The 13,597-nt window shown below is 41.5% G+C and overlaps 2 protein-coding genes and 1 pseudogene across 8 annotated transcripts; 2 read left to right on the top strand and 1 right to left on the bottom strand.

The window, feature by feature from the left end:
- Positions 1-68: 68 nt before the first annotated feature.
- On the bottom strand, positions 69-4,587 carry LOC136500470 (chaperone protein dnaJ 10-like). Its single transcript, XM_066495821.1, has 10 exons — positions 4,287-4,587; positions 4,141-4,200; positions 2,957-3,039; positions 2,383-2,542; positions 2,083-2,212; positions 1,359-1,517; positions 1,022-1,200; positions 846-926; positions 629-766; positions 69-502 (listed from the first exon to the last, which is right to left on the bottom strand). Exons 1-10 carry the CDS (start codon positions 4,371-4,373, stop codon positions 407-409), a joined length of 1,173 nt encoding a protein of 390 aa, XP_066351918.1. The 5' UTR covers positions 4,374-4,587; the 3' UTR covers positions 69-406.
- Positions 4,588-6,943: 2,356 nt separating this feature from the next.
- On the top strand, positions 6,944-8,736 carry LOC136500191 (chitinase-like protein 1; annotated as a pseudogene).
- A 490-nt stretch (positions 8,737-9,226) lies between these two features.
- Positions 9,227-13,581, top strand: LOC136501432 (putative L-ascorbate peroxidase 6). 7 transcript variants are annotated; one of them, XM_066496963.1, is made up of 11 exons: positions 9,227-9,449; positions 9,543-9,580; positions 10,090-10,180; positions 10,454-10,581; positions 11,698-11,768; positions 11,843-11,885; positions 11,984-12,080; positions 12,207-12,290; positions 12,493-12,614; positions 12,757-12,823; positions 12,983-13,232. In XM_066496963.1, exons 1-11 carry the CDS (start codon positions 9,367-9,369, stop codon positions 13,044-13,046), a joined length of 888 nt encoding a protein of 295 aa, XP_066353060.1. In that variant the 5' UTR covers positions 9,227-9,366; the 3' UTR covers positions 13,047-13,232. The 7 variants fall into 7 exon arrangements, with proteins under 7 accessions (XP_066353060.1, XP_066353065.1, XP_066353063.1 ...); XM_066496968.1 differs by lacking the exons at positions 9,227-9,449; positions 9,543-9,580; positions 10,090-10,180; positions 10,454-10,581 and adding exons at positions 10,723-10,999; positions 11,206-11,220 and having other exon boundaries at positions 12,909-13,581; XM_066496966.1 differs by lacking the exons at positions 9,227-9,449; positions 9,543-9,580; positions 10,090-10,180; positions 10,454-10,581 and adding exons at positions 10,723-10,999; positions 11,098-11,220 and having other exon boundaries at positions 12,909-13,581.
- Positions 13,582-13,597: the final 16 nt, after the last annotated feature.

The raw sequence follows: 13,597 nt of genomic DNA, 5'->3' as shown, positions 1-13,597 counted from the left end.
TTGTGCGAAAGCCTGAACAAACTTGTTTCATGAAAACCCTAGCCCCATTAACACCGACTCCTGAATGATGGAAAACAATGACTAGAACTTCATTTCATTTCCCATGGATGCAAATGTAACCACTGTTTATGCTAAAATAGAACGAGTCGACAACAGAATAATGGGCATCATAACATGTACACCTACAGCTGCATCGGTCAACAAAAAGCAAAACACACCTGTACACAAGACACGGCTGCTATCGACAGTCTATGCATACACGACCAAAATAATAGGGAGTGCAGAGGACACCTGACGGAATCCTGTGTTTCCTCTACTTCAGGTTCAAACTGCGCATCATGCAAATGATCTAGTATTACAGGCAATGTTAAACATAGCCAATAGGACAAGCAGATTTCATCTCGACTCATGGGATTCGATCCCTCTGTGCGCCAGGTGGAGCAGCTGGCATTGGGAACGGACAATAGATTCCGTTAACATGAGGTGCCTCCACATATGGGCTCTAGAAAACAGAAGAAAGCAAGTCAGTGGTTTGCATGAGAAAGAGTCAGGAAGCTTTTCCAAGATATCAATAACTTGATGGTGTTACAATGGCAAAGCAATCGTGTTTACGAAGAGGAGCTGTTACCGGGACAGGAGGCTGATTAGGAGTGAACGGTGCCTCCCTCTTTGGGGATGAATCAGGGGAGCTGCCATCATTGTCGTCCATGTTGTCTATATTCTTCACTTGTGATGTTTCCCCCTCACTAGGGTTGAGCTTAACCCGCTAAGTGGAGCAAGAATAAAACTCAGATACTGGAAATGTCAACGGCTTTATTGCTATACAAACAGAAATCGAGCAATACCTGAAAAATTCTTCCTAAAGTTTTTAAGCCTTTAGCACGAAGGCGCAATTCCTCCTTCCTGGCACTACTGTCTTGAAGTACCTGGTATTGGTAGTGTTAGAAATCTACAGCTACACTAGCCATGTTAATAAAGTACTAATGGCTGCAAAGGGAAAGGTGCAGTTGTTGGGACAGACCATTTGACAGACATGGGATAATGTGGCTTCTATGTCAGCAACGTTAAGCTTCCACAAGGAATCAACCATGACTTTCTTGTGGTTTTCCATGTACATTTCAAGTTCTGCCTCTGTGTACTGGCCCTCGGCACTCATATACTTCCTCAAGTCCTCTTGCAACTGCATAAGAGCTATTGCACCTGCCAAATAAGGAAACAACAATGTGTCAAAAACTAAGGAGACAACAAAATTCATGAAAAACATAGCAGATCAACATAGATGATGCCAAAAACTGCATTATATGCTTCCAAAATTTTCAGACAAAAGTCCAGTTAAACAATGATTAGTTCTACGTTACCTGTGGCAGCTGTTACTTGGGATTTGATAAAATGCCCTTTGTCTCTGAACCATTCAGCAATAAATGGAACCCCCAAAAACATCGCTTTCTTTCCAAGTTCTTTTGCAGCTTGCCTTGAATATACATAGCCAATAGTGTTCAACATAACAATTCCATATGCTGCCATATAAGCAAAACAGAACCAAAAGAGGGAAAAACTTCAGTTAACAGAGCACAAATTCTTACCTGGAAAGAACAGATTAAAAGAGTAGCCTGAAGTGAACAAAGATTGAGTGCATACTGATAACACTAAACAACAGGTTTGGCCAAAAAAATATTTCCCGATGGATTATGACACTATCATAAACTTCAGGGATAAGGAAGAATGGCATATCTGCCAGCTGTGATCTTATGTACACCTTTTACTTCAGATAAGAGGTCGGTTTCAAACCTTATTTTCAGTTATTAGTTAAGAGGGCATTAAGAAATTCGAATGTGCTTCTCGTGCTTCTATTTTCTGCTTCATTTAGGCGAATAAACTCAATAAGTGGTTGTTTTAAGAGTGATGTCAAATGCAGTAATACTTGTCAAGATATTTAACTATCTATTGAACCATATGATAAATAAAAGAGACAAGAAAAACTTATTCAATACCATACGCCAACTAAGAAAACAGACAGCATGGGATTAAAAGGAAAAACATATTTGGCATTGAGCGACAGAAGGGATTCGTAACGGCTAAAACCTGCATTGCTAAGTTTGGACACCTCTGCTTCAGCATGCTGGATGAATTCTTCCTTATTTCCTTGAACATAAGTGTTTAGCAGGTTTTTCAGTGTCTCTGCAAGTTTTTCTTCCCGTTCCTTTTGAACAGCCTGCAGTTTTAGTTTTCCATTCAGCATGATATTATTGCAGAAAGAGTATGAAATGCAAAAGAAAAAAGAAAAACATGGATGGGATATTGACCAACCAACAACCATGATGATATTAAGTTATTAACCAACTATCTCGAAGTTTATATAACAATCCTGCTAAAGGAACATACCTGCATTCTCTCTTGCAGCTTTCTTGCATCAATCTGCTCATCTTCACCAAAATTATCTAGTGAAGCCATTGATGCCATTGCCAGTTGACCAATGTAATTCTCAAAAAGCTCACTACCAAATAGAATTGCAAAAATTGCTGCTGGATCAATAATTCCTTCCCTGTCAAATGTTGAAACCATGTGAGTAGGGATTTTGCTCTCTTATAAGATTATCTGCAGCATGAGTGAAATCACCGGTTAACCCAACAAAATCCCATCTTCGATGGGAGAACATTATTTGCTCTAAAAAAGTTCCAAATACGATATCCATGATGGTTAATCATGAATCCTGACTCTATGAGCTTAACACCCTCCCCTTTTGGTACAGCCTCTGCTCCCTACTCAAAAGATGCAGCAGGATCATGCCATTTGGTAGCACTCCGAAGCAGTGCCAAAAAAGAGAAGGCCTTGGACTGGTTTGGAACAACATGAAATAGTTTGATTCACATAGGAATAGGAAAATTTTCCCATGTTCCAACAAGCCCTAGTTCCTTTGACAAGCGGCAGCATGTAATTTATTTGTAATTGAACATACGTTGAGATGCCGTCTTTCCCATGTGAGTCATAAGCTTGGCGCTGTGTGGGATCACTGAGAACTTGGTATGCTTCTCCTAGTTCCTGTTATGAAAATTCTATTGAGAACGAAATAGTATGCAAAGTTGCAAACAAAACTTTGGAAAGAGCATCATATCTTTCCTCATAAAGTAATGCCACGTAATGGTATCAAATCGTATTTTAAGATTGGTCATGAAGAATCATATAAGGTATATATAGCCATTCAGTAGCAACGCGCAACATGTTCATTAGTGATGTAGAAGTGTTTTCACTGTAAGCATGCATCTATGTCACATATTCAGATAGAGGGAGAGAGTCACATATCACAGTTTGTCAGTATATAATATCATCAGAATCACAAGTAAAATGTCATCATAATTGTCCCTGCACACAATCACAGACACCATACTAGTGAAATAGCCTAGCTCAATGCAACAAGTAAAGAGCATTCAACCTACATTGAGGATGTTAACTTTGGATAAAGGAGTTTGTTGCGGAATTGAGAAATTCACGTCTCAAGTATGAGCAATCCTATTTCTAAAAACAAGACAAATGAAAAGTCTCAACGTGACCTTTCTTTTTAAAATGACATTATGATACATGTATAATGTCTCCATTCTTAAAGCAGCAGCCAGATATTTTGTAGGCTACAAAGAAGAATGACTATCTAAATGTGCATTACAAAATGATATGGAGCAACTCTTCAGTATAAAACACTAAAACAGTAACGGAATGCGTCATATATGTCAGAATTAGATTTTGTTCACTCGTCAAAATTGTTGTTTAAGAACTAGATTCCTATTAATCATACTTCCTGTAATAGATTGTTTTGACTATCCTGTTAGCAATATTAAGGTATCATTGAAGTGAACAGTCGTTCAATAGCAAAGTACTAAGTCTAGCCACCTAATAAAACCCATTTAAACCAGTAAACCCGGCAGTTAGCACTGCCTAAACTTTTTGGGCATTGGCGTCGAGCAATAAGTCCCTAATCTGATTGAATCGAGGATTCTACACTACAGACAGAGTAGCTAGCAGCAGCATCTCTTAGCTGAGCCATTGAATCGAGGATTGTACACTACAGGCAGAGTAGCTCGCAGCAACATCTGTAAGCTGAGCAAAGCATAGATACCACAAGCTGAGAAATGGCAAAAACAGCTATACCTGGAACTTCTCCGCGGCCTGCGGATCATTCGGGTTCTTATCGGGGTGGACCAGCCTCGCCTGCACAGCCACAACCAGCAGCAGCGACAGGAATCAGATCAAACGCCCGCGGCAGAGCAAGCGGGAGCGAGGAGCCGGCCGCTTACCTTGACGTAGTACGCCTTCTTGATCTCGGACTCGGTGGCGGACGGGTCCACGCCCAACACGTCGTAGTAGCGCGTATCCTTCACCATTTTGGCTCCCTCTGCTCAAGCTTCGATCTCCCCTCCGACTCCCCCCCCCCCCCCCGGATCAGGCTCCAGGTGGGAGCGGATCCGTCCGGGTATCCGGTCGGTGGAGAGGTGACGGGGTGCGCCAGGCGGTGGGATCCGGTGGCGGTGGCGGCGGCGGCGGTGGGGGCGCCGGGGTCGGGGGAGAAGCCGGCTTTTGAGGTCCGGCCACGCACACAGCGCGTCGACTAGACTTTTTCTAAAGTTTTCAGGGAGAATTTTGTCAATTGCCACGCGCACAGGCCGTTGGCCAAGTTGCCAAGTTAGACTGGGACCCGCCCGTGACTGTAGTCCAACGACGAAATCCATATCTTCCCACATTTGCATTTTGCTAAAACTAAATAGTCCTTAATGACAGCTCAAAAATAAACTATAATTCAAGCCTACAGCTCAAAAGGAACAATTTGATGTTAGGTACTTTATCATATTAGTAGGACACAACATGTCAACATTAACATAGGAATTAGTATTTAATACTGCAATAACAAAGCCCGATCGAGTGACTTGTTGAAGCTAAAACTAGCATTTTGTAGGTGGGATAGGGCTTCAGACTTTGGATTAACAGAACCCCAGAATATTCCAAACCTAAAAATGGTTCTAAACCCGCCATTTCGATCCTAATTTTATGGCGATGGTAATTTTGTTGAAAACTCTACTTTTAGGGATTGTCACTCTCGTCTTTTATTAGTATATGTGCACATTAGTTTAGTGTTGATTATTGCCGGTGCTGATTACTTAAGAGAGGGGACCTAGTAAGATTTAATTAATATTACAAAGAAATTATAGCAAGTCGATACGATGTCTTATCACTAGTTTTAGTAACTTATAAAAGTTGCAACAGTTTTTTTTGCGAAGAAAGTTACAACAGGCTTAACCAAGAGGAGCACCCTCAAAAAAAAACCAAAGAAAGAAACCACAGCAACCCAATTTGCATCCTAATATTTACTTTATTTAAACAAATAAGTTAATGTTGTCTATTTTAGTGGGAAAACGATTGAGTTACAAGGCCCCGGCGTCGCTAGGTGAGCTGAATGAGAGAAATAAAAATATTTTACTCTCCTTTTTTATTTTCATTATTTGGTCTCACATGTTCTTCTTTCAAATTCTCAAAAGACGTGTAAAATCATTTGGCTATTTGTTCATCACTAATAAACTATCTCTCCTTGCTCTGTCATCCACATGGACAAGGACCGGCGTCTCGTGACATCGCCCACCATCGCAGACACCCTTAATGTCTTAAGCATATACATATCTATCTCTATCTCTATCTCCATCTCCATCTATATCTATATCTCTACATGTATCTATATCTATATTTATATCTGTATCTGTATATATATCTCTATCTCCAAATACTTTTTCCACTCCAGTTTATAAGACATTTTATTATATTGGTCAAGAGTCAAACTTTATAATCTTTGCTCAATAATTTGGCTAACAACTCTTAACTATTGTATACAAACTTGATAATATTATATCTATAGTAAAATTACTATCCAATAATCATAATTTTATAACTATAGAAATATAATATAATATAATATAATTGCATGGTCGACGTATAATTTAGAAGATGGTGTCATAAAAAAGAGTACTAAAGAGCAAATGGTCTCTTCCAATCCGTTTTTATTCTCAAAAGTATGTGGTCCAGACTCATCACAACCCAACTGCTCGTGTCCAACGATGGTACGAGATCCAACTTCAAGACATATTAGATCATGTTGTAGTCCACGGGCATGTTTGCTAATCTAATACTAAAAAGCGAAGTGATTTTTTCATCTGCCTTTCTTTTATCAAAAGTGCGCTTGCATTCCATGTCGATCCGGAATCACGACCGTTCTCATGAGTTAGAACAAATCACATTTAAAAATGGTATAAAATCTAATTCCAAAACTTATTGAATTGCATTGCAACACATGATATTTTTACTAAGGCCCCCTTTGGAACACAGGATTGAAAAAAATGACGGAGGAGGAAAAAACGCATGAATAGAATATGAATACATATGTAAAACAGAGGAATGAAAAATATAGGAAGTTTGTAGGAATAGGTGTTTGGATGACCTGTAGGAGAAACACAGGAAACCAAACACATGAGATTTGAGTGGATGCTTTTTTTCATATGGTTTTCCTATGAAATCAAACACAGGAAAGTTTTCTATGTTTTTCCTACATGCAATTCCTCTAAACCAAAGAGCGCTATAGTGATTCAATCTATAGGAACGTGGATCCTACATTTTCCTTTGTTTTTTCTGCAATCAAAAGAGGGCCTAAATGATAATTGTGGAAGCACTTTACTAAACGATAATTGTGGAAGCACTTCAAAATTTCGAAAAACATAAGGTACAAAATGACGAGAATAGCCCTGACCCTGAGCAACGAGTCAGTGACAGGGTGACGGAGTGACAGCTCACCGTCTCCCTCCGCGTCGACGACTGTCGCTACCGTTTCCAGCCTCCTTTCTTCCTCCACTACCGTCTTTTTTCTCTCCTTGATTCCATTGACTCCTCGGCTCGCCGCGCCAGACAGTGTTGAGTTGGTTCGTCTGTAAGGAGAGAGACCACCCAAGACAGCGATGGCGGGGACGCGAGGGGCGCGGCATTGCTGCTTCTTCTGCTGGCCACTTCGGCGGCGGCGGCGGTGGCGGGCGGCGAGAAGGTCTGCGACAAAGGGTGGGAGTGCAGCGGCAGCCAGTTCTGCTGCAACGAGACCATCGGCGACTTCTTCAAGGCGTACCAGTTCGAGGAGCTCTTCTCCAAGCGCGACTCCGATCTCGCCCACGCCGCTCGTTTCTGGGACTACAAGGCCTTCATCACCGCCGCCGCGCTCTTCGAGCCCCGCGGGTTCGACACTACCGGAGGCAAGGAGATGGGCATGAGGGAGGTCGCCGCCTTCCTTGGCCACGTCGGCGCCAAGACATCCTGTACTACGCTCTCTTCTCTTTGCTAACCACTCTATAATTTTGCAATCCGATGCCCTGGGATCGACTGATAGATTCAGATGATTTGGTTTTTGAACTGATCGCTTGACGCAGGCGTGCTCACTAGTAGAATTCGCGATCTAGGCATTTAGCCATGTTCCTGTGCACTGAGATCTGTAGCCAGATTTATGTAGATGAGTGTAGGATTCCAGGATAACATGATTTGCTTGATATTGAATTGAGAATCTCAATTATCTGGGATTTCTCCAAAGAATTTCACAGAATACCTTCAGCACTAGGATCACAAGCACAGACAATGGAAAGTTGGAAACACATGTTTGTTTCATTTCAATTATATCTAACTGTCGAATGCAATGGCATACCCTTGATAGTTCTTTTGGTATTTGGGTCTTAGATTTGCAATCTGTTTTTTAATCCAGGAAAACGACACTATAATGGACTTTGGTTTCATCTTGGTAGGTGTGACTTATGAGGTTGGCAAGGTTGGATTTACACACTGTAGTTCTGTTTGATTGATTGGAATCTTGTGTAGATTAATCTGAATTTTGTCTGATATTGTTATTATAATACACTTAACACTGGAATGGTGTGTTCCGTTAGGTGGATACAAGGAAGCGCCTGATGCTGAAACAGCTTGGGGGCTTTGCTACAACCATGAATTGAGCCCAAGCCAGAGCTATTGTGATGATAGCAACTAATTATACCCTTGTGTTGAAGGAGTTGAGTACTATGGCCGAGGTGCTCTTCCTGTTTACTGGTGAGGCTGATATGCCCTGTCTTCACTTCTGTTGGTTACGAGTTGAGTAAGTTAAGTGATTGACGATTGGCTATGTTGTTGATGTTTCCCAGGAACTACAACTACGGTATCGTTGGGAAGGGTATCAAGCAGGATTTGTTGAACCACCCAGAGCTACTGGAACAGAATGCCACACTTGCATTTGAAGCAGCCATTTGGAGGTGGATGACTCCAATGAAGAGGAAGCAGCCATCTGCTCATGATGTGTTTGTTGGTAACTGGAAACCCACCAAGAAGGACACATTATCCAAGAGGTTTCCTGGCTTTGGTGCTACCATGAACATCCTGTATGGTGATGCCATCTGTGGTAAAGGATCCACCGATAAGATGAACTTCATTATATCCCATTACCAACATTATCTCGGCTTGATGGGAGTTGGCCGTGAGTGCTCTGAAGATAACTTGGATTGTGGTGACCAGGTGGCTTTCAATCCATCATCAAAGAGTTCTGACTTCTAAGAAATATGTTTCAAAATCCTTGAATGCTACCCTGTATATCTGGGCCCACTAATTGGCTTCCCCAGTCTATTGAGACCATATCTGTGAAACAATGCAATGCTTTTCTCTACTCTTGAAGCAGAGAGAATTAAAATCCAGTTATGTGTCAAATGTACAAATTATATTATCTCCTCGTTGCTGCTTCTTTTCGGCTGCCATGTATATTGTTTTAGCAATAATCTTTTTGTTTGTGGCTTGCCCCCTTTTGTTTTGAGCTAGTATAGTTTAATCCGTCACTTCTAGTTGAGCTTAAAATTAGGGTCGTGGGTTGGTTTGTTTTGTGAATTCGGTCAATTGGCGGTGCGTGTTTTGGTCTTTTGGGTCATTTTGTATTTCATATTATTCTTGCAAGGCTATTTCGAGAGGCACAATTTTGGAGAACTCTTCATTCTTGTAAAATCATAAACAAAAAGACAAGGTATGTTTGTGCCACAGTGAAAAAGACATCAAAGACAGTGAAATTCCATTGTGAATTAGAGAGATAAGCAAGGGTCTTTGGAGGCATAGCTGTTGGACAAAAAAAATGGAGGGATAAATATCTCTGGAACACAGCTTATCCAAGTGACTTCGTGGGGACCGGAAGTTGGGAACCACACATGGATAGCCAGGAACAGATAGCCTGACTAGTGGGTTGTGTCCTTTTCCTTTTTTTTTTTCATTTCAGCGCTGTGGTAGGCTGGTAGCTGTTACTGAAAACTCAGAGAAGGCAAGCCGGGAAAGGGGATGGAGCTCACCAACATCCCCTATATTGCGTCGTCTTCGTCCTCCAGCAGTTTCTATTACAGCTACAGTCGCTGTGCCTGCAGGTGATGTTAGAGAACTCTCATTCCCGTATGCATATGATGCAGTCTTGTCTGCATGGAAACAAATAACCTGAGAAATCATTATGTACAGGGTAGAAGAGATGGGAAGCTGGTAATAAAAGCTGCTGCAGCTGGTAGATCGCGAATTTCCTGCTCATAAGTCACACCTACCAAGATGTTCACTGAATCAGCTGGTAGATCGCGAACATACTGAATCAGCTTTTATACCACTGATTCAGTATGTTCACAACTCTTTGAGCAGGAAATTGAAGATTCCATTTCAGGTACACATCGCAGTTCTTATGCTTTGTGTTTCAGTTAGAACCTCATATCACTTGGCTCCAAATCATTTTTTCTGAATCTGTAAATATTTGAATTGAAGGGCAGGTCTGGTGCAAGCGGTAGAGTCTTACCGCCTGTGACCGGAAGGTCCCGGGTTCAAGTCGCGGTCTCCTCGCATTGCACAGGCGAGGTTAAGGCTTGCCACTTACACCCTTCCCCAGACCCCGCACAGAGCGGGAGCTCTCTGGGTACACCTGTAAATATTTGAATTACAATGGTAAACTTTTTGTTGCTTGGGCTGATGCCAGACCATGGAAATTAGTATGGTCAACTCAAAGTTTGTCTTCTCTGGTGGCTCCAGGTCCTAGATCTTCCTGGCGTATAAGAAGGAGAGACTTTGCTTCTGCCATTTTACTCCCTTTTCTGATTCCTCGTATTAACATCTCTATCGCGTAAGTGCATTATTATCACTGAATTTAGCTATTCAGCTCTTAAAATTACCAACCGACATTCAAAAGAGCATCTTCTTGATATTTCAAATGGTAAATACTGTGTGAACATGGATTTAGAAGGAGAAGCATGTAATGAGCCATATTTGAAAGGAGCCATACTCGAATCTAGTAAACTTGGAACAGTGATCTAGTAAAGGAAAAGATCCTTAAATCTGTTTCTTGCTCCTAAAACAAGTGTTATTTATAAGAGAAGTTATCTGGTTGATTTCACAGGGCTGAGATATCTGATGCTTCAATTATTCGAAGTGGTGTGAGGAATGTTTTAACCAAGGCCAAGGCTGCTGGTGTGCTTCGATTGGTTTTCCATGATGCAGGGACTTTCGAAATTGGTGACAAATCAGGTTAGCCTCTTAATACCATGGTTGATTTCAGGTTGATGTAGTACACTATCAAATTCTTTGGATTAAGAAAACTGCAAAGTTTTGAAAATCGACGATTACGTCTCGCCTAGGCGCGCCTAGTCGCTAGGCTATGGCCTGGCGCCTGGACTAGGGGGGTAATCGCCCCTCTAGGCGGGCGGAGCGACTAGGCGGAGCTAGGCGGCGACTCGGCGGCGCCCAGGAGCCCTAGGCGGCGCGGAATCGAGCTAGGCGGGCGACGCGGGCCATCGCGCGTGAAAGAATGGCTCCGCGGGCGAGCGCGCTGCTCCCCGCCGGTCTCCTTCCTCCTCGACGAGCTCGTCCCCGCGGGTCATGCTCCTCCTCGCTGGTCTCTTCGTCTTCGTCGCCAGAAGCTCCTCCCCGCCGGTCTCCTCCCAAGGTCTGTATGTCCTCCTCCCCTGCTCCTCTGTTTCCTTCCCCTGCTTTGTCTGTTTGCAAACATATACAGCCGGTCTCCTCTGTTTCCTTTCCCTGCAGTTGTTCCTTTTCCGTGCTCTCCTCTCCTCTGTTTCTGAAATCTGAAATTGTTGAATGATTCCATGTATCTACTATGATGAATCTGTTAAATTGTTGACTGCAACTAAGGACAAAGGACCTAAGGTATGTCTACTGGTCCTTCCCTATTTTTTATCTAAATTATTCATGATTTGTGCTATAAATGTATATATTATATATTGATATATAAATATAAATTGGCAAAACGCCTAGAAAAACGCCTAGCATCGCCTAGGCTAGCCTAGGCTGGACTAGTCGCTAGGCTAAGGGTCATCGCCTAGATTTCGCCTAGCGCCTAGCAAAACTTTGGAAAACTGATAGGTTTTTGAGTAGCATTTGTATAAGAAGACTTCTTAATATAATGATACGCATCTCTTATGTGTGTTCGAGAAAAAAAATCATTTGTCTACGAAAATTATGCAAAATGGTATTGCTAAGGAGATATAAAATTCTATTTGTAAAAGTAAAGAAATAACATCATTTGTGGTGCATACTTGGTAAGATTGCTACCTCACTGCTATACTAGTTCAGCAAAGAGACATATTTGCCTTTCATCAGACTACTAATATTGATACCTTTCAGGTGGCATGAATGGCTCTATAATTTATGAAGTTGACAGACCTGAAAATACTGGGCTGAATAGATCCATAAAGGTGCCCCCCCTCTCCCGGTGTGTCTTTATCTTTCCTTCAGTTGATGTCTATTTAATTGGCTCATAATTGAACAGATACTAAGAAAAGCAAAAGAAGGAATTGACAACGTTCAGAAAGGTATGTAAATTATGCCATTTGCTGGCTTGCACTTTCTTTATGAACTCCAGTTTGGGTGTATTCACATGAGTCAAATTTCCTGCTGTTTGTGCTGACAGTGTCATGGGCGGATTTGATTGTCGTGGCTGGTGCTGAGGCAGTTGCGCTCTGTGGTGGGCCTGAAATTCCAGTAAGGCTAGGAAGATTAGATTCTAGGTGAGACATCACATTTTATTTTACTCCTTCAACTTACAATTTTAAGAAAGCTATACATTCCAGAATCCAGATTGTGTTTTTGTCTTTGTATCAGTAGTTTTCTGAAGAACACCATTCTTTTTGCAGCACTGCTGATCCAACTGGTAAACTTCCTGAAGAAACATTGGATGCAACTTCCTTAAAAACATTATTCAGCAAAAAGGGCTTTTCGTGAGTTGTCCTTTTTCTCAAGTTATATATATTTTGTGAATTCCAGTTCTTAATTTTGTTCTGTTTAGTGGACCTCATCTCCTCTGACCTGGCAATATTTGAGCAGATTTTATGTTTAATCCCTCTGCCTTCTAGCCATTGCTCCATAAAGCAGGTTGTGTTAATTAGGCCCATGTCTAAAGTTATATTTGGTACATAACAGGGCACAGGAGATGGTTGTTTTATCTGGAGCACACACAATTGGAGGTAAAGGATTGGGGAGTCCAATTGTTTTCGATAACACCTATTTCAAGGTGCTCCTTGAGAAGCCGCAAACATCTTCGAGTAAGTGCATGTGCTTATCAATTGTTTCGATTCTGTTTTTCCATCTCCTTTGGATTTTCGAGACGACTTGTCCATCATAACCCATTTGATGTCTATGCTTATCAAAACTTACTGTGTGGTCTTATCGTGTTCCTTTGTGAAGCTGGCATGGCAGCAATGGTTGGGCTGCGCACGGACTGGGCACTCACCGAAGATGACGAGTGCTTAAGGTAGTTTTATGAAATCTGAACTACATCGGCTTTCCTTGATAACATCTTTTCCTCGAGTACTGATTCCGTAACAAAATGTATTTAGCACGTGGCTACACGGAATTAGATGGGCCAAGAAAATGCTAAATGTTGCATACTTGAAATCTGCTGATGGATCAGGGTCTATGCAGAGGACCAAGCTAGATTTTCGACGACTTCAGGGATGCATACATCAAGCTCGTAGACAGTGGAGCCTCGTGGAGAGCGGCTTAATTAGAACCGTCTATTTCTCTACAATGTTAATGAATTTCTCCTCTGTACCAGTGTCTCGTTTGGACCATACGAGTTGCACTGAAATTTTACCAAAGCACAAAGCATTTTGTTTGCAGAAGGTTAATTGGAAAAAAGGCTCTATTTTAGATTCATCCAACCTGTATTCTCCCCACCAATGAATAAGAATTTCTTGCACAAAACTTGTGAGACAGGAGTTTACAACACCATGCGAACCCACTGAGAGCGGATTGAAGATTATTACTAGTGAGCTGTAGATTGTTATTGCGTTAGTCTCAAAATAAATCAATTTCTAAAATCATCATAAGTCAAAGTATTTTTAAATTTAACAAACTTTATAGAAAACGGTAATAATGTTTATGATACTTTATAAAAAGATAATTCATGACTTATTAGTGATACAAATTTAACGTCATAAATATTGATGTTCTTTTATATAATTTGATCAAATATAAAAGAGTTTGACTTGCAATTTGGGAGCAAGGGAGTGCTCGGGGGTGGGGG

This window comes from Miscanthus floridulus, chromosome 13, assembly GCF_019320115.1.
Source record: "Miscanthus floridulus cultivar M001 chromosome 13, ASM1932011v1, whole genome shotgun sequence".
In the NCBI taxonomy this organism is placed as follows: domain Eukaryota; kingdom Viridiplantae; phylum Streptophyta; class Magnoliopsida; order Poales; family Poaceae; genus Miscanthus; species Miscanthus floridulus.
This window is presented reverse-complemented; position numbering and strand designations above follow the sequence as displayed.